The sequence below is a fragment of the Megalobrama amblycephala genome, linkage group LG4 (genome assembly GCF_018812025.1).
Source record: "Megalobrama amblycephala isolate DHTTF-2021 linkage group LG4, ASM1881202v1, whole genome shotgun sequence".
Classification (NCBI taxonomy): domain Eukaryota; kingdom Metazoa; phylum Chordata; class Actinopteri; order Cypriniformes; family Xenocyprididae; genus Megalobrama; species Megalobrama amblycephala.
The window spans coordinates 33,261,598-33,289,318 of record NC_063047.1 but is presented as its reverse complement, the minus strand read 5'-3'; the positions used below and the strand labels follow the sequence as shown (position 1 = coordinate 33,289,318).

Below are 27,721 nucleotides of genomic sequence, written 5' to 3'. Positions count from 1 at the left end.
AATTTTTGTAATAGCTGATATGGGATCTATTAAAAGTTATTAATTAGCATATTCTGTCATGATAATCTATAAATCGCTCATGTGGGAACTGTTGTAAGATGCCTACAGAGCCAGAGAATATGTGCTGCATAGTTTAGTTTAATTACGGTTATAACTTAGGTTGTCATCTTGCTTTTATGACATGCTATTACATGTGTTATGTTCTGTATTGCAATAACATGGCCTCACCCCTTTGTTTGCTTGTTCTCAGGAGCAGGGTTTATATAAATTTTAGGGTTAGTGATGTCACCAACCCCGGGAAGAAGCTCACTGTAGTCCCTACCAGCCGTTTGTTGTAGTCCTTAAACAGAATTCTTTAAAAGAAAATATCTCCCTTCGCTTTGAAGTTTGAGCATAGTAACTTTGCAGATGTTGTTTATGCTCTAACAGCAACTTTAAAGTAAAAAAGTGAAATCATAATGAACGAATGAATGAGTTACATAATGAATGAATTTAACCTCTGTGATTATTGAGTCAGTGAGTTGAACTCATGACAAGTGGTGCTCACTGCAGAGCCAACTGACGTCCAGCTCCACCTTTCTGGACGCCATGGACTGAGCTTGACCTAGTCCAGCTCCACTTCTGTGGATCTAATGGGTGGAGGGATAGAGTTATGGGTAAGGTCAGGGTGTGGTTGGACCTTTTAGCCCCACCCATTATGCCCAAATTAAATCCAGAAAGGGGGAGCTGGACTTCACTCTCCACCCATGGCACTGCAGTGAACAGCCGAATCATAAATGAATCATTCAGACCAGTTTTGTGAACGGAATTAATCAATTCATTTGAAAAGAATGATTCATTCACGAAGTGGTCATCGCCACTTCTCTCACAAACTAATGAATATGCCAAAGAGTGCTACAGGGCGGATGTCAAGATTACAACACAAGTCATACTGACCAATTATTTGACACTATTTCTGAAGTTTTGAAGCCTCAGTTCCCATTCAGTGTGACGGCACTGGAAAAGAGTGACCAGAATAAGTCTTCAGAAATTCTACTTGTGTGTTCCACAGAAAGTCAAATGGTTCAGAAATGGCATGAGGATAAATAAATAATTACAGAATTTTTTTTTTCTCAAAATCAGTAAAACTTACTGGGACCTTTGATAGTTAGGATAGTTTACCCAACAATGAAAATTCTGTCATTTACTCACCCTTAAGTCCATTTTTTTTTTCTCCATACTATGGAAGTCAATGGGGCCTATCAACTGTTTGGTTACCCATATTCTTCATAATATCTTGTTTTGTGTTCAGCAGAAGAAAGAAATTCATACATGTTTGGAACAATTTGTTTGTTAAGAGTAAATGATGACAGAATTTTCATTGTTGGGTGGACTATCCCTTTAATAATAATAATAATAATAATAATAATACATGACATGTTTATGCATGAAAAGTGATGAGTGAATCAGAACCAATCACCCATCTCTCTGTTCTCAGAACTTTAAAGGGAAGTTGACCTTTCTGTGGAATGAAGCCTTGAATTTCATATGATCAGAACGTCCATGGTTCAGTGTCATGTGTCAGTGTCCCTTAAAAATCCCAAAAATCAAAGTCAGACGTGCTAAGCATTTGAAATTGAAAGCAATTGCAGTACGGCAACGTAAAACAAGACACCATAGAGCCATGATGAGCAAAACTCATATCCCAACTATAAACATTCCACTCAAATATAAACACTGAGTCAATTTCCAACACATTTCAATTTCACTCCAACAGTTATCAGCCTCAACAAACAAGTAAGAGCACAGTTAAAAGAGGAAGTACCATCTTACTTTCCCACATCCCGTTCTTAATGAGAACAGAGTCTAAAAACCACCTGCACTGTTCTAGTTCTGCTGCAGGAGGTGATAAGGCGAGTCATCCATCAAGGTATTTTAGGTCAGTCATCTGTAGATATGACACTACAGTTCTGCCTGAGAGAATGTGGAGATGGCATCATTCTAATCCCGCCATGACAACATGTCATCGCCTGTACCGCCATCGTTCACACAGACCATTTCATTTCACTTCTGTTTATATAAGGGACTTTCAGCAGTAACGGTCATGAACTACAAACAATGATGCACTAGTTATGATGGTAGATGAAAGATAAATCTAAACTAGTCTGATGCAACACTGAGAACAGTAGGTGTGACAGTCATTATCTCCCTGAAAAACAAAAGACAGGTGCAACTTATGACAATAACACCTGGCAAACTTATTTTTTAGAATCTGTTCAACTAATTCATGGTTTCCCAATTTTTTGTGTTAATCCCATCAAACTAAAAAGCATATCGTAACATTATTGCCATTTCCGGATAGCCATTATTATACTAATAAAAATACACTTACATTTAAAATTGAGGTTGGTAACATTTTTAATGTTTTTGAAAGTCTCTTATGCTCACCAAGGCTGCATTTATTTGATCAAAAAATACAGTAAAAATTGTAATATTGTGAAATGTTATTACAATTAAAAGTAGCTGTGTTCTAATTTAATATATTTTTAATTTTAGCTTATTCATGTGATGGCAAAGATTAATTACTCCAGTCTTCAGTGTCACGTGATCCTTCAGAAATCATTCTAATATAATGATTTGCTGCTCAAGAAACATTTCATTTATTATCAATGTTAAAAACAGACGTGCTGCTTAATATTGTAGTGAAGACTGATAGATTTTTTTTTTCTTCAGAATTTTGTGATGAACAAAGTTAATCAAAAACATTTATTTTAAACAGAAATATTCTGTAACATTAGAAATGTCTTCACTGTCAATTTTGATCAATGTAATGCATCCTTGCTGTATAAAAGTACTAGGCTTAAAAAAAAAAAAAAAAAAAAAAAAATTGTACTGACCCCAAACTTTTGAACAGTAGTATATCCTATTAAAACTTATATTATTCGGAATACTATTCAGCATTACAATCAATAATATTAGTCATTTTTAAACCAAAAGGTGAAAAATAGACTCACCAAGATGCACGTAATGTTAAAAGGTATCACACACACATTAAAGGTGCCATAGAATTGAAAATTGAATTTACCTTGGCATAGTTGAATAACAAGAGTTCAGTACATGGAAATGACATAAAGTGAGTCTCAAACACCATTGCTTCCTCCTTCTTGTATAAATCTCATTTGTTTAAAAGACCTCCGAAGAACAGGCAAATCTCAACATAACACAGACTGTGACGCAACAGTCGGCATCATTAATATGTACGCCCCCAATATTTGCATATACCAGCCCATGTTCAAGGCATTAGACAAGCCAGTATTAATGTCTGGAGCAGCACAGCCGAATCAACATACTTTATGCAGGTAAGCAAGCAAGGACAACAGCGAAAAATGGAAGATGATATCATGATATTTTTAGTGATATTTGTAAATTGTCTTTCTAAATGTTTCGTTAGCATGATGCTAATGCTAGTGTTAAATGTGTTAAAGTTACCATCGTTTATTACTGTATTCACGGAGATCAGAGTCATGTCGTTATTTTCATTATTAAACACTTGCAATCTGTATAATTCATAAACACATCTTCATTCTTTATAAATCTCTCCAACAGTGTGTAATGTTAGCTTTAGCCACAGAGCACTATCAAACTCATTTAGAATCAAATGTAAACATCCAAATAAATACCATACTTACATAATCGGATATGCTGCATGACGAACACATTGTAAAGATCCATTTTGAGGGTTATATTAGCTGTGTGAACTTTGTTTATGCAATGTATTATATAGTCGCGAGCTCGGGGGCGGGGAGCGCGAGCATTTAAATGGGAAGCACGCTGAACCGGCGCATATTTAATTATGCCCCAAAATGGGCAGTTAAGAAAATTAATAAAAAAAAAAAATCAATCTATGGGGTATTTTGAGCTGAAACTTCACAGACACATTCAGGGGACACCTTAGACTTATATTACATCTTGTGAAAAAGCGTTCTAGGGGACCTTTAAACTCATTATGTTTTCTTCCCTTAAAAAGGAACTGGGAAAAAAAAGTTGTTTGATAAAGTAAAATTCAAGGTTTAACAAAGCAAAATAAAAATCCAAGTACCCCTGGTTGGGAGTCACTATACAACTAGAAGGAAAAAAAGAAGAAAAGAGTAGAGTATAAAGGAAAAAGCTATCAAAACATTCAGCAGACTTTTATTGTTTGAACGAGCAATGTTGCACGCATAATGATCCGGGACAAAACTTTGTGACAAAACCTTCAATCATTAACCTTCCCATTTTACAATCAAATGTAGTAGTAAGTGACGCATCAGTATATTAGACTGATAACCACCATGTCAGCTATAGGATTGCCAAAATCATCACAGTCCAAACACTGGATGTAACAGCATTTCAGCTTAAATATTTGAACCTTTCAACCTATTTATTTTATAAATAAATAAAATAAAATAAAATAAAATAAAAGTATAAAGTATAAAGTATAAACTAAAAGCTAAAGCAATTGTGATAATTGTATGTAAAAACCAACAGCTAGCAAGTCTCTACTGGAGACAAGGCCATGAAACTGGCAGTAGGAACGTAACACTATATTCAAAACATCATCAGCAAGACCTTTCCAAGAGAAAAGCCACAAATACAGTATGTAAGAATTATTTAAAAAGACACTGATTTTCATGCTATGAGAGGACAAAATTGAGGCAATTGAGGTTCTAGCCAAGGAGAACATTGGTTTTGTGTATTAGCCAAGAAAAGTCACTTTGCTTCCTGCCCCATAAGGTAGAGTATGTAGCAAATTGAGTTAATTTGTTTGCTTTGGCCCTGGTGGTACTCCAGGCTCTCCTTTTCACTCAAGGGAAATCTGACAAGGATGTACCAGGGCTATAGTTTTCTTAAAGTGCTTGAAATTTACGTCCTACAGTACAAAATCCACACTTATTAACTTAATTGGATTCTCAACACCCAACAACAAACCTTCTTTATAATTAGCCAATCCAAGAGGTTAAAATGCAACCATGGCCTAAACGGAAATCGCGGACAACATCTGTGGTTTGCAGGAAAACCTTTACCATGTTTAAAAGCAATTGACAAATAGGCACAAGAAAATGCAGAACAAGCATAAAGGCCCATTCACACCAAGGACGAATTCTATAAACATTGATAGCCAATCAGAATCAATCCCACTTTAAAGAGTTTGAGCATTTAATGTGGCAAGCGACAAACCTGCAGAGCACTTGGAATAAACAGAACGATATTATTTGCTGGTGTGGAAACTAATATAGTTATTGTTCTTGGTGTGAACGGGCCTTAAGACTCCGAGAATGGTGCAACAAACTTTTTTTTGCATGCAAACTGAATTACACACCTATTTTGTCCAACATAAGTCAGAAGTCAAACATTTGAGTTAGATAAATATCTTCATAAGGGGCTTTCGCACCGAATAGTTCAAGGAACTTACAAGGATAGTTCCCCGGAAACTAATTCCTAGGGCTGGACGATTAATCGAAAAGTAATCGAAACCGAAATTCAGAACCTCTAACCGACGTAATTTTCCCATGTCGGTTATTTCGGTTTTTTAATCCTGTTAATACTTCCCCCTTAAAAACATAACTGTGTGTGTAGCCACGTGACTCCGCCCCGTCCAGTCAGTGGCATAAAAGCAAAACACGGAGGTGAACGCCGGTTCAACACATAGTGATGGCGCGCGAGCGGTGAGCCTTGCGCCTTGCGTCTTCACTAAACTTTGTCAGTTGTATTTGTTTTATGGTTTGGACATTCGAGCGATTAGACGATCGGATGTGTATTATTATATCGAGCTACCGCGCTCGCATAGATATTTACATATATCTATGCCGCGCTCGCGCAGCTGCATGTGGCACGAACACTCATACAAACAGCTGGGCAACACAGCTTCACAATTAATAGAGAGACGGTATGACTAACAACGAGAAATGTTACAAACCATAGATAAAATAGCCTAACTGCTGATAGTGAGCTATGATGTCAGATCACTCTTTCAACAGGGGAAAAAAAAAAAAAAAATCACACCTTAATAGTCAATCATAGGCTATTTACAGTACAAACCTTGTCAGTGAACTATGACGGCAAAAATAAAAAAATAATAATAAAATAATCGTTCATTAATCGTAATCGAGGTAAAATGTTCAATTAATCGAGGTTTTGATTTTAGGCCATAATCGTCCAGCCCTACTAATTCCTGGTTGCGTTCCCACTGGGAATAAGAACTCTGAAGCGGCCGACAGCAGTGTCTTTAAGCGCGGAATGAACGGAGGATGCCGTGATCAGAGCTGTTTGTTGTGTGTCGTGGGTTTCTTGATAACGGAGATGGAATGTAAACGCATAATTTACGCGACTGAAAGAGCAAAAAGTGGGGCTAAGAGACGAAATCTCATATGAAAACTTTTAGTATTGAGGCGGAGAAAAGAACACAACCCTGCAGACATCAGGTAAATGCTGTAAATCGCTGTTTTCCATGTTTGTGAGGTAAATGTGTGTACACGGCCTTTTTAAAAATGCCCGGTGCCAGTGTTTGACATGCGTTTGACCAATCAACGTACACTCTCGTCACTGATAGTTCCTATAGTGCTGGTTTAGACCCTACTCTGAAGTAGGAGCTAATTTAGCTCCCCCAAAAGGAGTTCCTAGAACTAAAATAGTTCCAAAATCCGGGTACTTCAGCCAATAGTTCTAGGAACTATGAAAAGGTTCCTCCAGTGCGAAAGCCCCTATATGGTTTATCAACCATTCAATCAGCTTCGCAACAAAACTCACATCTTCTCAACACCTTTCAAAGCCACATGAAATTATGACATCGCAAAGAAGTTGACATGAAATTACGGCACTGCTAAGAAGAACATCGTGATGGCATAGCATTTCGTAAAATGAGAGAGAACAAACCGTGAAGGAAAAGATCTAAAACATTGTGCGCACAACGATTACAACGTTAGCATGAACACTATCCCAATAGGAATCCTAACTTGGCCTCTGTGATAAAAACGATGGTAAACTATGTCTGAAAATATGGCAAACCTCAAAAGCTTCTCAACGTAAAGCTGAGGTCCGGCATCTCAGCAGGGTTTAAAGATAGAGCCAAATGGCCCATGCTTCATTTAGGCCGGTCAAAATATCTAAACCACTAAATCTCTCATTTCACCCCACTACAGAGAAAGCAATCTCCTCTGCCATCTCTGAAAAATGATGATCACCACTTGCCATTTTGAAGAATGTGATACTTACTAATCCTATACATGCGAACATTCTAACATTACTAAGTACACAACTGTAAACACATAGTAGCGAATGATGTGGGATGGACACGGTAGACCTGGATGTAAAAAAGCCTGTATTTTTCATTTTTCTACACTAAAACCACAAGGAGGAATGTAAAGGAAAACACAGAAATAGTAGGAGCTTGTGAAAGATGAACTACTGCATGCAGCTAGAGTATTGTTTCATTCAAAAAAAAATTTTTTTTTTTTTTTTTTTCTCTGTATCAATCAAAACAGTAAAGCATTTACAGTGTGTTGCATGCATGATGAGATGCGGCATAAAGCATCAGGCATTTGCTTTGATCTGAAGGAAGATCATTGCATCCACTTTCATAGTGTTCACATTACAGTCGCCATAACTTCCCACAGTGCACTTCTGCCAGCAGTGTTAAACTCTAAGCAAGTGTTTAAGGGACAGATTATACCTCTTGGCATGGCATTCAATAACGTCTCGCTCTTTGATGCCTGTTCTCTGTTTTCACAAGAGGAGAGGGAAGAATTACAAACTTTCAACAAATCATGAAAATGGGCGCTCTTTAGAAGCATTGCAAAACCTTCCCTAGAGAATACAAAACCGCTAGTGTGCAATATGAAGAATAAATCACACCGAGGTGTGATGGTTCATAAACAATATATATCAAATAGCACAGGTCCCTGTGGAGATATTATTTAAGCAGAGTGGTCATCTGGACAGCATTATGGAGAAGATTTCTCACAGCCTTCAATGAACTACTTCAAACAAATGACATTTATATGACAGGTGTCATGGACATATGTAAACCATACCATTATTATTATGTAAGAGTAATCTCAAGTCTCTTAAAATTCTCATCGCATGCACTGATTTCAACAGGAAATCAAAACTCTATTCATTAACTATGGAAATGAATCAAAGTTATGGGAAAGTCCTGGAACTTTTGAGATTGTAGGCACATAAAGAGATGAGCATGAACAGAAAATATACTTTTTTTTTTCACGAGTTATTAAATGCCTGGAAATCCTATATTTATCATTCTTTTATCTTTCCAGGATTTCACCGACTGTGGGAATCCTGTTACTATGAGTCAAGATTGACAGTTGGCATTTTAACACTGCAAAAGATCTAGGAAATGCTGTTATTAAAATTGATAACCTCTGACATATGTTTACTGCTGTCATCTGCGCTACAAAGTTTACACCATGTTTGTTTCTGCACGTCCCTAGTGCGTTTCTGCAACATACTACACCATTCATGCAAGTTATGCATCAAAGTAACTTTTTTTGCAAGTACGTTTTCATGTTTTGCGAGACAAGAGGCCATTTTGCGACCGCATAGTTCTCTGGTCTTGTACCATCCTCACGTAGTGAAGTGCAACCCCACACCCCCTTGAAAAGAAAGAGAAAAACAAAGTTGCGGAGAGCGAATGCACCGCACAGAAATGAAGTTGTTAAGAGTGTAAAATTCCCATGCAAGTGCACCGATAGAGACGGAAACGTACTTGCACGATCTCGCCCTCTGCGCTGATAGTGGCTCCGGCTCTGGAGAAGCGCCCTTGCAGACCTGTCGTGTAAGTGGTATAATCACCATTTGGGCTCGACTCAAAAAGCACAACTTCCACAAAGGCAGTATCCTTGGCTACGACGCTTCCCAAGACCCAAAACAGCACCAAGACCACCGAATCAGCACCACGACCGAACCCACTCCTCGGTAAAATCATCATCTTGCCGGTTGGATCAGCGCCGATCGGAACATAATTTCCAAGGGTCTTCAAAAAAGTGTTGATTCAGAATCAAATTTGAGAGGCTAGAGCTCCCTCCCAAAATACAAACTACAACAGAAAAAGAAGAAGAAAAAAAAAAAAAACGCAATGGATGGTGCAAAATGAGAATAGCGATCATTAAAAATAAAAGTTTGTCCTTGGAAAGAATGTCGTGGCTTATTTCACCATTGCTGCCCGGACTATCGCATTGCTCGCGCGCTCGCTTATGCCTCGCTGGCTGCTGCTCGCGCTCTCTGTACAAAGCGGATCTCCTTTGATCTGGGAACACGTGATTCCTTAATTTTTTTTTCCACAAAGGGTTAACCCCACCCACCGATCTTTCTGACCCTCTCTATTCTAGTGGTGGCGTTTTTGATTCACCCAAGTGATTCGATTCTTTTGAATCAGCTCATTTAAAAGATTCATTCAGTAACTCCTGTATTATTCCCAGCTAATAGGGAACGTTCTCAGAACTTTTGCTAGGCGGTAATGCACCATAAACTGGTTTGCCAAACGCCAATAAACATCACAAGAAGAACTTTTGCTAACGTTCTGGCTAGGTTTCTCAAAGTTATTATGAACAGACATTCTTCAATAGTGCTCTTTCAAAGTTATCTGGTCTTTAATAATAGGCTAATGTTGCACAAAAAACGTCATTTATAGGAACTTTCTTTTCCTGAAATGTTTTAGTTGGGTGCTAACGTTTTTTTCATAGAACATTCAAAAGTAACGTTCTCGTAATGTTTGCAGAATGATAAAATGGACGTTTGTAGAAAAATGTTTTAAAACATTTAATAAGCTTGATGATTTGAACGTTCAGACAACATTTAGAACGTGTTCATATCTTAATGTGAATGTTTGAACGTTTTAGAACATATTGTGTTAGCTTAATGTCAAGTTATCTTTATTATTCTTCAATTTGCATATCTACAAATCTAGAGGAGACACCATAAACAGTATTCAAATATAATAAGCCTTTCCCCATAGGTCACAACTAAGCAGATCTATAATTATTTGTCAGCTGCTGGACATAGCTTTTTGTCAAGCTTCTAATAGCCTTTTTTGGTAGCGTTACTTCATTGAAGTTGGTCAGTTTTACACAGTCATAATTCTTATTATGAAAAAAAATATGTACGTTTCAAAAGCGGAAACTTTAGCAAACTAAAATATGAGTTGCATCGAAGTGAAAAAGAAGGATTCGTTCTTTTAAAAGACTCGTTCAAAACAACCGATTCGCTAACTTCAATTCCACTCCCCTGCTCCTCTCCGCATTGAATCGTTAAGGAGGAGCGACACTGTTTGGATGATTCATACTCAGAAATGTGCATGTGTAGTAATAACTTTGAAGTTAATAGCTGGGATTGTCCTTTCGTTTATATTGCAGTCACAAAACCGTTTTATTACTTTTGCTGGAAGATTGGTAAACGTTTCCTTAAGTTGTAATTTTAGCCGACTGTGAGGGACTTGTTGAACTTTGGGTGGACTACCTTAAAAAGAACTAAACCTTCTTAAAATTATTAAGCGTTAATTTTACTCGTTTTCTCTATAGTAACAGGACTTTCTAATGCACTTTACACTCTATATTGTGTAAAGTTTTTCAAGCAGGCCTATTTTCATATGTCTTTCTGAGAGAATTTATTTCAGTAGGCCTATGTTTGATAATGTGTAGTAGCTAAAAGTTTTAAAAGTTTACACTTTTAAAGTCACCATGAAATGGTCCAGATCACTAGTAGTTCTTGAAGATTGTCCTTTTTTACTCTCAACGTGGTCATAAAATGAATCACTAATTACTCAAGTACATTCTTCAAGAACTACTAGTGATCTGGACCATTATTTTAAAGTGAAAAAGATGTTTTTCACTTTACAATAGTGGTACTGATCACTAGTAGTTCCTGTATAGTGACTAGGTAACACTTGAGTAATTAATGATGCATTCCATGACTGTATTCAGAGTACAAATGATGACTGATTACGTCTCAGACACACGATAATGTTCTTTACAATTTGTCCGTTAGTTAATGATGGTAATCTCATTAGGTAATTATTGATTAGCTAAAAAGGAATTATCTTCTAAATTTGATATTACTTACGGATTAGTTAAGCTTGTTTCTATATTAGTTAATAGAAGTAGCTGAAGTGTTAATGTTGTATTGCTCATTAGTCCTGCATTACTTCCTGCATAGTTATTAATGACGGACCATTATTCTAAAGTGTTACCGATATTTTATGTGCTTTCATAATCTTTAATCAAAATAACTCACCCTCCCTTTAGCAGTGACGACTCTTCTCTGATGACGTGTTTACTGGTGTGAGGGCGGGACAACCTGTCACTCACATGAGATCACATGACAGCAATAGCAAACCACAACCATCCAATCCGATGGACAAAATCAAGTCCCGCCCTACATTTTTTCTTGTTTGAGAAGCTGTTTTACTATCGCAACTTCCATTTAGTGATGAATTCAAAGTCTAGGGTTTTTGTAATACAGAAGAAAGGTTAATATTCATCTGTCATATGGGTTTTTGATGAGGTCAGATGAACATAAAATAAGGTAGCCAAATTTTGAAATTACTATTAGTATTTTAACACTAAGCATTGAAACCAATAAGACAAGTCAATCTCAAAAGAAAATAATGGTTAAAGGATTAGTCCACTTTCAAATGAAAATTACCCAAGCTTTACTCACTCTCAAGCTATCTTTGATGAACACAATCAGAGTTATATTAATAAATATCCTGACGCATCCAAACTTTATAACAGCAGTGAACGGGACCAACGAGTATGAGCTGAAGAAAGTACATCCATCATCATAAACTTACTCCACATGGCTCCGGGGGGATAATAAAGGCCTTCTTAAGCGGAGCAATGCATTTGTGTAAGAAAAATATCCATATTTAACAAGTTATGAAGTAAAATATCTAGCTTCCGCCAGAACACCTTCCATATTCAACTTTTGAAGAAAGTGTAAACTGCGTCGCATCAGTTAAGCTTTTTCCGTAAATTGAATAGGGAAGGCGTAGGACGTAGCGTAAGCTTTGTGAACTACAAGAGTTTTACACTTCCATCGTACGTTGAATGTGGAAGGCGGTCTGGCTGAAGCTAGATATTTTACTTCATAACTTGTTAAATATGGATATTTTTTTACACAAACGCATCGCTTTGCTTCAGAAGGACTTTATTAACCCCCTGGAGCCGTGTGGAGGATGTTTATGATGGATGGATGTGGATGGATGCACTTTCTTCAGCCTTGCACTCACTGATCCCGTTCACTGTCATTATAAAGCTTGGATGCGTCAGGATATTTATTAACATTTCTCTGATTGTGTTCATCAGAAAGAAGAGAGTCATATACACCTTGAATGGCTTGAGGGCAAGTAAAGCCTGAGCTAATTTTCATTTGAAAGTGAATTAATCCTTTAAGGTTTCTTTTTTTTATGTGCAGAACTTTTCGATTAGCCAAATTACCCCATACGTTAAAACAAGTTAAAGGGTTTGATCTCTCCTTTGATTCTCATGAGGAATGAGACAAAATCAAAGACCCTTTGCGTTCAGATATTCCGCAACTCTTCAAAAATAAAAGAACCTTTGAAGTATTCAAAGATTTGACCTTGGACTGACAGCAAAGAGCCCTCGTTGTAATCACTTTCAACTGGACACATTTCATCTGAGGAAGCTCAAGTTTACATTGAAAATCTGTTTATTTTACAGAGCATGCCTTGGTGAAGTGTGCATTTTGAAAGTAAACTTTGGCAAGATGACCATTTAACACGGAAAAAATAAAACACTGGAATTTGTTTTTGCAAATAATGTGTATGTAATCATGTTTAAGCCTCATTATGTGCTAAATAACCTGGGTAAACTTGAGGTGTCAGATCTTTTACCCAGCTTGGGGAAGTAGTAAAACATTGCATTTAATACTCAGAAAGGCATAAAAATAAAGGCTCAAAGACATCATATTAGTGTGCAGAAGTCAAACACACACACACACACACACACACACACACACACACACACACACACACACACATATCATCATCATTTCTAGGCCTACCCTTCTGATAAATAATGCATGTTTATTCTACATTTTTGTGTTGTCACATCAAAGTTGGACTTTATTGAATTTACTGTGTTTGCTCAACCAGTGTAAACTATATTCAGACAATCAAAGATTACGAATTCACATTTGCATGCAATAATACCCCAAGATATTCAAAAGTCTTTAGAGTCTTTTTGAAGACATTCGCTTTATGAAAACCAACTGCACAGCTCCTCAAGGTCAGGAATGTATCAGGAAGAAACAACGGATTCCAAAATGGCCAACATGTGTTCTGATTCAACACAGGAAACCCAAAAGAGCTTGCAGAATGCTAAAAAGCCTGGTTTGCCTACAGCATGACAATTATTTACAGATCGACTCTCGGCTGATGATGTCATTGAAGCTGTACGCTAATGATCATGAGGACGAGGAGGAGAATGGCACTCCATCTGTTTTTGAAGAAGACCCTCAGCTGTGATCTATAAAACTACCACATGATGAGGAAAACTGACGTCTTAGTTTTCTCTTCTGCGCTCTCTGGTCCTTAAAGTTTCATAGTTGGCATGCACAGTCACTTGTTCATCATAATAACATTGCATCATTTTAGTCAAAGAAGTGCTTAGAATCTCATTTTCGTTGGCAGGGTGGAGTATCAACATCTGTGAACAGACTGTTGTAACTGTTAGGAGACAAGACAAGAGAATAATGACTGACTGAAGAGTGTAAAAGGTGCCATAAGTCAAACAATAGTTGCTTCAGTTCAGCGTTTAAGTGGCTGTAACGTTAAACAATCATAAAAATGCCATGTTTACTATCTCTCCCAGTGTCATTTCCATTTGAAATTGAATGCAGGCCCTGAAGGGTTGATAAACAAAGAACCTCTTCTGTTTTCATTGATCCATGTCCTGTGAGAGAAATATAAACGGCGGCTGAAATACTCTGATACGCAGAAAACTGCTATTGTTTTGGACAAAAAAAAAAGATGTGTGTTTGCTGTCAAAAATAAAAGCAAAATATGGATGATTATTTAAAACAAAGAACGAAAGAAAAATAAATAAACAAGCAGCAGAACAAAGCAGAATTTCCAAAGCTTGGAATCATAGGTCATGTGACTGAGAATACATTTAATTCGATTTAAAAAGACATTCAAAAAGAAGACAGACGCTTGTTTCTGTGTGTCTAAGTACAAAAGATACATTTACAAGTTCATCACTTAAAGTGTAAAGAGTATCTCTTCAGCTATGGGCACGTCTTTACAAGAACTTTTGCACAATAAACTCTCACATAACACACTTTTCACACTTACGTTGCAAATAGTTACATTTGTCTAATACACTGTAAAAAAGAATTGTTGGTTTAACTTAAAAAGTAATTTACCTGGTTGCCTTAAAATTTGAGTTAATTGAAATTAACAGTTTAATCAACAGAGACTCAAAATATTATGTTATCTGAACAACATTATTTAACATTATTAAGTTGATTTGATAAAAGAAAAAACGTTGTGATAACAAATCATGAAAATATATATATTTTTTTTTACTGTGTAGCAATGTCCAATAGTGTAAATACATTACCATTCAAAAGTTTGGGGTCGGCAAGATTTTTTAATATTTTGGTAAAAGGTAAGAACAGTAAAAATACAGTTAAAAAACAGTAATATTGTAAAATATCGTTTCAATTTAAAATAACTGTATATTTTAATATATTTTACAATGTAATTTATACCTGTGACGTCAAAGCTGGATTTTCTGCATCATTACTCCAGTCTTCAGTGTCACATGATCCTTCAGAAATCATTCTAATATACTGATTTGCTGCTCATGAAACATTTCGTGCATTTGCTTGCTGTTTAATATTTTTGTGGAAAGCTTGATACATTTTTTGCAAGTCTTTACTCTCACTTTTGATCAGTGTTCTTGTTGAATAAAAGCATTAATTTCTTTAAATAAAAAAACAAAAAAAACAAACAAACAAAAAAAAAAACAATATGACCATGCGTCATAGGACAATTTTGTCTTTTGAAAAAGGTTTTTTATTATTAGTTGTGGAAACTAATAATAAGTTATAGTAGTCAAAAAAAAAAAAAAATATATATATATATATATATATATATATATATACATAGATTGCATACATATACATTTAAATACTTTTCACACAATGAATGTTGAAATGTTTATTTCACTTCTTATTTAGATCATCATAGATTTAAACGTAATAATTCATAGTTTTATGATGAATTTTCATAGTCAAAATGATCTATATGCATTTGCATTTGAAAAATGCATTTGAAAACATAAATGATTATAGCAAACATAAATGATTCAGACAGTGTAAAAGCTTCCAAGTCAGTTAATGTGCCATAGCAAAAATAAACATCTGTTAATTTGCCTCAACCCCTTTAATGTTAGAGCTTACGAATTTCAAGAAACATTCAACCTAGAAAGAAGCTGAAATGTTGTGCAAAAACAATTACAAATGAAGAAATGTTGTAATTCTTTGTGGTTCATCTGGTGTACATACACCATACAAACCACAAGCAGCACTTCTCCATATATTTGTTTGTGTATTGTGTGTTTGAAAGAGAAAGAGTGAGGATGAAAGTGGTTCTGAAAGTCCCCTCATGCAGTTAATTCAATTCAACTCTGCCCTCTGGTGGTGTTTGTGAAAAACATGTTTATTCTGGATGCCACAGGCTGATCACCTGTGGATCTGATAACTAAAGCCATCTGTGAGAGAGGTTTTGCTATACACTCACTCTCTTGGAAGTGTGTGTGTGTGTGTGTATTTTGTGAGGCAGATGTTTGGGAGCAATAGATACCTTATGGTTTATTGATTATAAAGCACAAATTAATTATTAATTTCTTTGATAAAACCAACTTTTTCTGTATTTCCCTTAATATAGGTGCACTTCTTGAAAGTTTGTGTGAATCTCATAAAATGTTTTACTGTTAGTGCCTTTTAAGGAGGCTTATTGATCCTTAGATTTAGTATTTTATGAATTAAAGCATGTATACTTGTAGGGGCCGAATCAAAACACAAAGCACTGACATCATCTCACGAATACATCGGCTGACTAACTTCCTCTCTATCTCCCGGAGTCAGTGGGAGAAAACATTTCCATCTGTGGGTGTCCAGGGGCCTCTTAATTGCTTTATGTAATAATACACTCCAGTGTTGTCAGTTACAGATGCAAAATTAGGGCCTCCTCATCATCTCTTTTCTTCATTAGAGGATAACGTCAGCAGGGCCCCATCAAAGGCACGATTCACCGTGGGGACGTCTGATTTATGAGCACAGTTCCCAGAGCATTGTGAGGTTCGCACACATGCAAAATGGCTTCTCTGGTATTTATAGTAACTCAACTGGCATTGTGCTGGAGAGAGGGATGAGAACATGTACGAAGAAGAAAGAGAGAGAGAGAGAGAGAGAGAGAGAGAGAGAGTGTGTGTTGACAACCACTCTGCTTTGATCTTTGGCCCCTCCTCTCAGATAAAACTCTCTCAGGACAAGAGCTTTGAACAGAAGTCACACAGTTGTTCTGTAATACTGCACCACACAATTATGTTTTAAATATGTGAATGTGTATGGATGCTCTGCATGTTTATTTATCTGTTCAACTGCATTTACTATATTTTATCTAGTATGAATAGCAGGACATTGTCCAAGTTTCATTAAGACACGATTAACAGTAAACCGTCTACAGGGGGAGTTATTACAGGCAGGTTATTGTTTCTCAAACTGTTAGATCAGATGGATCTCCAAATGAAGTGACAAATGACTTAATTTTGGATTCTGATGCTGAATCTCCTACTATTATTCTCTTAGACATTAGTGCCGCATTTGACACTGTGGATCATAATGTTTTTCTTAATCACCTTGAAACTGTTTTCTGGCACCGTTTAGAGCTTATTTGACCGGATGCAAACAGTTTGTTGTTTTAGGGGAATACAGGTCTGATATTGGTCCAGTTTCTACATGGCATCCCTCGGGGCTCAATTTTAGGACCCTTACTTTTCAGTCTTTATTTGTTCCACACTGTAAAAAATGACTGTGATTTTAACGGTAAAAGACTGTAAAAATGCTACAGTGAAAAACAGTTAATTGGTTTACAGAAAGTTTCTGTACTATATATGGTGAATAACTGTAATAGATCTAACAGTAAATATAATTTTACGGTAAAATACTGTTAAAGTTACAGTTTTTTTTGGAAGTGAAAAATAACAATCCATTGTATAATTTACAGTGAAAAAATGTAAATTGACATTCCCAGAATTCCCTGTGACACTTCGCATTTGATTTCATTGAAATAACTGTTTCTTAGTTTCTAATCAGTTATCTTCATCAGGGTTTTATGTTACATCTAATGTTGTTAAATTGATGTTTATTGCATTTTTAAAATTTCATGTGTGTTACCATGATGGTGTTTAGTGTGTGTGTGAATGACACGGTGTGCACCTTCTCTATTAGTATTGTCCTTCTCAGTTTGTGGAAAAGCTGCTTGTGATGAACTTAATCATGTGACTCTCATCACCACTGTGTTTGGTGGTTGTCAGTGTATTACAAAGGTATAGATATTAGTACTTCATTAGGTTGGTAAATTAATATCATATCAGTTAATGAAATATGTTTTTTTACCGTAAATTTTTACGGTAAAGTTCTGGTAACCACAGCTGCCGTTTTTAACAGGGATTTTTTTCCAGTGCAGCTTGGCCAGCCTTTGTTAAAGGATTAGTTCACTTTTAAATAAACTTTTGCTGATAATTTACTCACCCCCATGTCATCCAAGATGTCCATGTCCTTCTTTCTTCTTTCTTCGAAAAGAAATGGTTTTTGATGAAAACATTCCAGGATTTTTCTCCTTATAATGGGCTTCAATGGGCACCCGACGGTTCAAGGTCCAAATGACAGTTTCAATGCAGCTTCAAAGGGCTTTAAACGATACCAGACGATGAATAAGGGTCTTATCTAGCGAAACGATCGGTCATTTAAAAAATGTTTTAAAAAAGTTTACGTTTTATAAGCACAAATGCTCTCCTTGCTCTGTTCTGGGATGCGCGTTCGTGACGTCACGTATTACGCAATTACGTTAAAAAGGTCACGCTTGACATAGGCGGAAGTACAGAGTCGGTGTTTACAACTTGAACGTGCAAATACTAACCCTGCGTCTTAATCAGCTCCCTAGTTCCCTAGGTCGTGAATCAGTATAATGTTATCATGAAAGTGAATGTGGCTGATTCCCTGATCAGTGCCGTGACTACTGAACTAGGGAGCTGATTGAGACACACGGTAGGGTAGACCAGGTACAGTTGGTTATAGGGTACAGTTGAACTGTACTAGGGTACTGTTTCAACTGTACCTGACTGTTTTCGTCATGGGTAGCAAAAAAGCTTCTTTTGTTTATGAGCTAATTGTGTCGCTGCAGCAGTCTCTTCCGCCTAATTTCTTCCTCTGTGTATTCCGGTTCAAAAAGGTAGGGCAGGGTGAAAAACTCATCTTCTCCTCGTCCGACATTGTTGTATATATATATATATATATTTGACATTTGACCCCAATGTACAAGAAGCTGTAAAAGTTAATACCACCATCCCCCCCCCCACACACACACACATTGATTACTGTAATGCGCTTCTTTCTGGGGATTCTACGCACACTCAAAATAAGTAAAGTTTAAAATTCTGCAGCTAGACTTTTACAAGGTTAGTTCACCCAAAAATGAAAATAATATCATTTATTACTCACACTCATGCCGTTCCACACCCGTAAGACTTCGGAGCATTATGAATCTTTTGTGTCGAATTATGATTCGGATCACGTGTCAAAACGCCAAACTGCTGAAATCATGTGACTTTGGCGCTCTGAACCGCTGATTCAACACACAAGATTCATAACACTCCGAAGCTTCCTGAAGCATTGTTTTGAAATCGGCCATCACTATATAAGTCCTTATTTTTTATTTTTTTTTGGTGCATAAAAATTATTCTTGTCGCTTTATAATATTAAAGGGTTAGTTCACCCAAAAATGAAAATTCTGTCATTTATTACTTATCCTCATGCCGTTCCACACCCGTAAGACCTTTGTTAATCTTCGGAACACAAATTAAGATATTTTAGTTGAAATCCGATGGCTCAGTGAGGCCTCCATAGGGAGCAATGACATTTCCTCTCTCAAGATCCATAAAGGTACTAAAAGCATATTTAAATCAGTTCATGTGAGTACAGTGGTTCAATATTAATATTATAAAGCGACGAGAATATTTTTGGTGCGCCAAAAAAACCCCAAAATAACGACTTATTTACCATACCATTTATTTATGATGGCTGATTTCAAAACACTGATTCAGGGAGATTCGAAGCACAAATGAATCAGTGTGTCGAATCATGATTCAGATCGCGTGTCAAACTGCCAACGGCTGAAATCACGTGACTTTGGCGCTCCAAACAGCAGATTCGATACACTGATTCATTTGCGCTCCGAATCTTCCTGAAGCAGTTCTGCTCCCAGGTTGTGGAACCAACTTCCAGTTGAAATTCTTGAAGTCAAAGTTTTTAAGATTGGCTTATTGTTGATTGTGGTAAACGTAGTTGATTTCTTTTTGTAGTTTTAATACACCAATGTACTATTTATTTTGTATTTTCTTTGTATTCTACCTTGTTAAGTGCTTTGAGAAGCTCCTTTTAAAGATGCTATAGAAAATAAAGTTATTATTTTATTATTGTGACGTGTATCTGAGTAAAACAGCTTCTGGAATGAGAAAAAAAATGTAGGGCGGGACTGGATTTTGTCCTTGGGAATTGATTGGATATAGGAAGTTGGGCGTTGCTAACTAAATTGAGGCAGATCTGAATGCCAGTTTGTGGTCCAGTCAGTTGTGGAGGATGTTTAGTCAATTATTCATAATAAACATTCTGCAACGTTCCGGAAAAAAATAAGAATTGTCCATTTTTAACTTCAATTAATGGTGCTTTCTACTTTTCTAAGTGCTATAAGGGCTAGTAAGCAAACACCACTAACTTTTTTTTCTTCAGAATAATGTGAAAATCTAGTTAAAATAAGATTATTCAAGTCCACTTTAGAATCACATCACTGTATTATACAACAGATTTTGGTCAAGACCAAACTTTAAAAAGTCTATTTTATCCTAGACACTATAGAAATAGAGCTTGTGAAGATGGATTTTTGTATAGGGGAAGGGTGCCTTGAAATGTAGATTGCTAAAAATGACTGTAAATGATCTCAAATCACTCACAGACTCAATCTGCACACTCGGGGCAGAACTAAAAACTACAAACCCAGAGACAAATAGAGAGAAGAAAGAGTTTGTGTGGATCAAAGACAGAGATTTTGACCTTTTAGGTTTTTTTTGTGACCAACATGTTTTCATGTTACTAATGATATGTTACTTTGAAATGGAGAAGAAAGAAGAACGAGTGAGAAAAAGCACTTTCTTCATCTACATCTTCATCATCATATACATTTATTCATTTAGCAGGTGCTTTAATTCTGAAGTGAGGAAAAGTACAAACACTGTTATGTAAAGGAGCCAACAACATTTGTATAAAGCTTAAATACCATCATCTGAAAGCTCATATGTAAATAACTGTCATTTAAGTGAACAAGAATCTGTTATTCCTTCATAGTTTTGTAAGGGAATTTGCAGAGTAAAAGTAGAAATGAGGATGTTATCTGTGTATAATAATAATAATAATAATAATAATAAATTATATATAGCCATAGATTATTACAATTTAAAGGTGCCCTAGAATTAAAAATTGAATTTATATTGCCATAGTTAAATAACAAGAGTTCAGTACATGGAAATGACATACAGTGAGTTTCAAACTCCAGTGTTTCCTCCTTCTTATATAAATCTCATTTGTTTAAAAGACCTCCGAAGAACAGGCGAATCTCAACATAACACCGACTGTTGCGTAACATTCGGGGTGTACGCCCCCAGTATTTGCATATGCCAGCTCATGTTCCCAACATTATGAAAGGCATTTGACAAGGGCAGGCAGTAACGTCTGGATCTGCACAGGTGAATCATCAGACTAGGTAAGCAAGCGATAACAACAGCGAAAAATGGCAGATGGAGCAATAATAACTGACATGATCCATGATAACATGATATTTTAAGTGATATTTGTAAATTGTCTTTCTAAATGTTTCGTTAGCATGTTGCTAATGTACTGTTAAATGTGATTAAAGTTACCATCGTTTCTTACTGTATTCACGGAGACAAGAGCCGTCGCTATTTTCATTATTAAACACTTGCAGTCTGTATAATTCATAAACACAACTTCATTCTTTATAAATCTCTCCAACAGTGTGTATTGTTAGCTTTAGCCACGAAGCACAGCCTCAAACTCATTCAGAATCAAATGTAAACATCCAAATAAATACTATACTCACATGACCCGAAGCATGCATGCAGCATACATGACGAACATCTTGTAAAGATCCATTTGAGGGTTATATTAGCTGTGTGAACTTTGTAAATGCACTGTATTATAGAGTCGCGAGCTCGATGGGCAGGGAGCACGAGATTTAAAGGGCCAGCAGCCCTGAATCGGTGCATAGTTAATGATGCCCCAAAATAGGCAGTTAAAAAAAATTAATTAAAAAAAATCTATTTTGAGCTGAAACTTCACAGACACATTCAGGGGACACCTTAGACTTATATTACATCTTGTAAAAAAACGTTCGATGGCACCTTTAAAATAATGGTTTTCTTCAAATAAAATATTTGAAGAATTTGTCAACTATTTTTGCCTATACAATAATGAACAATAATAATGCATAATAATTAAATAATATTGGAAGCCACTGAATTAAAGTATCTTCTGTTGTGTTTCACAGAAGAATGCCATACAGGTTTGGTACAACATAATAAATAATAACAGATTTTCATTTTCAGGTGGACTGATCCTTTTAAAAGTGTTCCCAATATTTCAGATAACACCTTTCATATTCTACCTCTATGAGAGAGAAAGAAAGAGAGAGAGAGAGAAACAGACCACTCTCTGTGCTTTTAGAGACAACATAGATTAAACCACATTAGCAGCGTGTCAGGAAATGACTTCAGATCAAATGGCTGACATGATTATGGTTCCTGCTTCTTTTAATTTACTCTTTCACCTCTCTCACCTACACACAAACCAACACCCTCATCTTCTCTATTCCTTTTTAACATCAAAACAGAGTGAATGGAAACTAAGCTTGTTACCACATGTCTTGGCAAGATCCTCCATGAATTGAGCACATTTTAATTTGAACCTCATTGTTTTAACAGCCCTGACCAGCATCTCCAGAGAACAAGTCCACACAATAAAACGGCATGCTCGTCTCTTTGAAGTGTCTCCAAACGCATTGTCATCATAGTGACAAGCTCATAAAATACACAAAACTTCAGATGATTTGCTCTTATGTTGTTTTTGTTGGAGCCCAAAATTGGATGTTTATGTCTCCTTCTTTATTTCACGTTGTGCTTGGATATTATAACCTTTTAATCATGCATGTCTAGCCCTGAGATGATTTTTGCATAAAATATAAATTTATATTTATGTTATTTAATTTTTAATTTATTAAATATTTATTAATTATGTGAAAGGAATAATGACAAATTTAGCTTCATTTAATTATATATATAATAAAAAACATACAAAAATATAGTATAAAAACAGAAAGTAAACAGACAAACCAGACAATTTGGCATCAATGGCATGTTTCATTGCGTTATCACATATAAAACCATTGACTCCAAGGACAGCTACATAATATGATAACCAAATATTTAACAAATTCTAAATAATATTTAAATAAAGAGGCCAGACATCACTTTTGGCTACTACTGTAAAACTCTTTCTCACAAACAAATGTGCGCTTACTATATTCTCCACCAGATGGCAGCAATGTCGATATGCTACCTTTCTCATCCATAATATGGAAAATCTCACGCAGAGCGTTTTGGCTCATGTTTGGAAACCATATTTTTCATTTAATAAATTAGAATTAATCTAATAAAATAGGGCTTTTATCTCATAATTATGATTTTTATTCATAAAAGACTAATGAAATGGCATTTCATTTGTATTAGTTGGTTTGTTCATTTTGGTAACACTTTACAATAAGGTTTCATTTGTTAACATTAGTTAGTTACATTAGTTAAAGGGTTAGTTCACCCAGAAATTTAAATTATGTATTTATTCACTCACCCTTATGTCCTTCCAAACCCATAAGACTTTCGTTCATCTTCAGAACACAAATGAGGATGTTTTTTATGAAATCTGAGTGATTTTTGTCCCTCCATTGACAGTCCACGCAACTACCACTTTGACGCTTCAAAAAGATTAATAAAGAGATCGTAAAACTAATCTAAATGAATTGAGCAGTTTAGCCCAAATCCTCTGAGGAAACACGATCACTTTATATGATAAACGGATTGAATGTGAGCTTTTATTCGCATATAAACACTGAACAGCAAACATAAACAGAAGCTCAACCGAATCTGCCTGATGCATGAGAACAATATGCAAGAACAAACTGATTCTTCCGGAAGCTCAAAGGCGCTGCGTAACACGAGAATGAACCTCATTGGTTCTCGCATGTCAAGCAAACATGCTTGAGCTTCTGTTTACCACAAACGATGTGAGTTGTTGAATGTTTATATGCAAATAAAAGCTTACATTCAATCTGTTCATCATATAAAGCGACCGTGTCTCTTTAAAAAATGTAGAAGCTACTCAATTCATATGGAGTAGTTTTACAATCTCTTTATGAACTTTTTAAAGAGTCATAGTGGTAGTTGCGTAGACTGTCAATGGAGGGACAGAAATCTCTCAGATTTCATTTGTGTTCTGAAAATGAACAAAAGCCTTATGGGTTTTGAATGACATGAGGGTGAGTAATGGTGACAGAATTGTCATTTTTGGGTGAACTAACCCAACATGAACTAACAATGAACAATACTTGCAACAGTTATTAATTTTATTCATATAAGTCTCAGCATTTACTAATACATTTTTAATATCATGTTAACATCAGCTAATGCACTGTGAATGACCATGAACATTTTTATTAACTAACATTAACAAAGGTTAATAAATGCTGCAGAAATATATTGCTCATTGTTAGTTCATGTTAGTTAATGGATTAACTAATGTTAATAAATGAGACCTTATTAGTTCAGCTCAACTGTTCAGTTGGTGGTTTAAGATGGGTTTGTCTGTTTCCATCAGTTGTAGATATAATAATATATAATGTAGGCATATACTGTATATACACTCTTAAGGTACTAAAGGTGTGGAATGGAATACTTGTGTACTGCTTACTGCATAGTGTGCACTATAGACTTGATGCTGCCTACTAATTCTCCTGAAATGAAACTAAACATTTCAATGCAATATTATTGACACATGACCTCCTTACCCTGCACATTTCATTTAGCAATCCAAGTTTTGAGTAAAATGTTGTAAGGCTTGTCAGACAATGAGATATTAAAGCAGAAACTCAGAACAATTATGACAAAATGTCCAAATTTTGAGATGAAACGTCATCATAATTATGACATAAAAAGTCAATTATTACAAAAGATTTTTAGACTTTTGGTCATAATTTTTAACTTTTATGCCATGGTTACGATGTTTTATCTCAGAATTTTGACCCTTTGTTTAAATATTATTACAAATTTGTTAACGATTTTGCAGTTGTATTGCGTAGTTGTGCTTGGAGACAATTGTTTTAATTGTGATAATGCAGTGAAACATGACAAATTGTACGGACATCATTTTTGGCGAATCTGTCATCAAAGAAATTATGAACACATGCAAAAACAAGAGAGAATCAACAAAGTATTATATATATATGTAATATCCTCATATTTTGATTGTTTAATCAAAAAAAAAAAAAAAACTCCTCTAGACATCTTTGGCCACTGCTGTATTCCTTTAAGAATATTCTTATCACATGGTCTTCAAATGTGATAACTACAAGGCTCAGGTGGTGATGCTGCTACCTCTGGGTCTGTGATCTCTTATTTTCCACCAGGAGGTGCTTCAGAGGAAAAACACCCTTAACCTGTTGACCGTGAAGCTGCAGTGAATCAGAGCCAACAAACACTTCACTTTTGGCAAAAGCAAAGCCAGTTAATGAACAGAAGAGCACAAGACAGGGCAGTTAAGTGCATGACAGAAAACATGATCTATTCTGTCAGGCTAAACTAACAAATGACCATCAAAAGAAACAGTACAGATATAGAACATGAAACCGTTTCACTATGCATTCACGTCCCCCTCTCAGCAAAAGGCTCTTCTTGCAAGGCCCGTGGGTGAAAGTGAGAGTTGTTGTTTGGGGTCATGTAGTTGTTGTTGTTGTTTTTACAGGCAGACAGAGTGGAGGGGAACGGCAAGGGGGGCTGAGCAACAAAGACCCCGCACTGTCAGCTATTCCACAAACAAAGCACAGCTTATTCTGCTAACAACAGTCTGGCAGAGACACCACAACACGCTGGCACACTGACAATAAGCAAGATCCCACTCGTTAAAAATTTAGGTCAGTTCACACAACAAATTTTTTAAGGATCAAGGAATTATATAAATTTTGCTATATAAATATCAGTAACTGATAAATAAATAAAATTTAAATAAAAATAAATCGGCTTTGTTTATCCTTTTGATCTTTAAATTCATAAAATTAGCAAAAATCTAACCTTTCATTGAAGGAAAAGAATTGGGGGGAAAATCACATTATGAAATAAATGTTTTTCTCCAAAACACGCTGGCCACAATTATTGGCTCCCCTAGAATTTTTTATGAGTAAAAAATCTCTGAAGTTTATTCCCATTCATATTTACATTTTTTTAGCACACCAGGGTGACTAGGAGCATGACTTCCTGTTCCACAGGAGTACAAACATGAGGAAACACAAAGGCCAAATTCCCGTAATCATTCATCACAATGAGAAAAACCAGTCTGATGTGCAGCAAAAGATTGCTGAGCTTCACAAAATAGAAAATGGCTGTAAGAAAATAGCTAAAGCATTGAAAATGCCCATTTCCACTATCAGGGCAATAATTAAAAAGTTCCAATCAACTAAAGATGTTACAAATCTGCCTGGAAGAGGACATGTGTCTAAATCATCCTAATGTGCAGTAAGGAGGAAAGTTTGAGTGGCCAAAGACTCTCCAAGGATCACAGCTGGAGAATTGCAGAGATTAGTTGAGTCTTGAGTCTCAGAAAGCCTAAAAAAATGATCAAACAGCACCTACATCCCCACAAGTTGTTTGGGAGGGTTTCAAGAAAAATCCTCTGCTCTCATCCAGAAACAAACTCCAGCATATTCAGTTGTCAGACACGACTGGAACTTCAAACGGGACCGGCTTCTACAGTCAAATGAAATTAAAAAAAGAGCTTTTTGGCAGCAAACCCACCAGATGGGTTTGGTGCACACATGGATAAAAAGTATCCCATGTCCACGGTTTAATATACTGCTGGATCTTTAATGTTGTGTATTTTTCTGCTGGAGGTCCTGGACATCTTGTTCATTCTATCAAATACCAACAGATAAAAACTCAAAACCTGACCGCTTGTACTAGAAATCCAATATTGGGCCGAGGTTAGATCTTCTATCAGGACAATGATCCAAAACAAACATCAAAACCAGCACAAAAATGTGTCACTGAGCACAAAATGAAGCTTCTGCCATGGCCGTCCCAGTCCCCTGACCTGAACCCTGAAGAAAATGAGTGGAGTGAACTGAAGAGAAGAAGCACCATCATGGAGCTGGGAATCTGAAGGATCTGGAGAGATTCTGTATGGAGGAATTGTCTCTGATCTCTTGTCAGATGTTCTCCAAACTCATCAGGCATTATAGGTGAAGACTCAGAGCTGTTATCTTGGGAAAAGGAGGTTGCAAAAAGTATTGAATAAAAGGGTGCCAATAATTGTGGTCAACGTGTTTTGAAGAAAAACATTTATTTCATATTTCATACCCCCATTTTCAATTCTTTTCCTTCAATGAAAGGTTAGATTCTTGCTAATTTTATGAATTAAAGATCAAAAGGATAAACAATGCAGATTTATTTTTACAGTCATCTTTGATCATATTTACCAAGAATGCCAATAATTCTAAGCACAACTGTAATACTATATGAGCTCAAAAAATATGATACTCAACAAAAAGCACATATGCACTTTTTTTGGATTTTGATTTTGTCTAAAGGTTCAATATACTGTTCTCTTAAATACACTATATTGCCAAAAGTATTGGGACACCCCTCCAAATCACTGAATTCAGGTGTTCCAATCACTTCCATGGCCACAGGTGTATAAAATCAAGCACCTAGCCATGCAGACTGCTTCTACAAACATTTGTGAAAGAATGGGTCGCTCTCAGGAGCTCAGTGAATTCAAACGTGGTGCCATGATAGGTTGCCTCCTGTGCAATAAGTCCATTCGTGACATTTCCTCACTACTAAATATTCCACGGTCAGCTGTTAGTTTTGTCATAACAAAGTGTAAGCAATTGAGAACAACAGCAACTCAGCCATGAAGTGGTAGGCCACGTAAAATCACAGAGAGGGGTCAGCGCATGCTGTGGGGCACAGTGTGCAGAAGTCGCCAACTTTCTGCAGAGCCAATAGCTACAGACCTCCAAACGTTGTGTGGCCTTCAGATTAGCTCAAGA

At 36.1% G+C, this 27,721-nt stretch overlaps 1 protein-coding gene across 1 annotated transcript in view; it reads right to left on the bottom strand.

Moving 5' to 3' along the window:
* The window catches only part of znrf3 (zinc and ring finger 3), an 86,965-nt gene extending 77,668 nt beyond the window's left edge, over positions 1-9,297 (bottom strand). The window contains exon 1 of the mRNA XM_048188946.1: positions 8,741-9,297. Within this exon, the coding sequence (XP_048044903.1) occupies positions 8,741-8,962 (222 nt within the window). The 5' untranslated portion in view covers positions 8,963-9,297. The remainder of the gene's footprint in view (positions 1-8,740) is intronic.
* Positions 9,298-27,721: the final 18,424 nt, after the last annotated feature.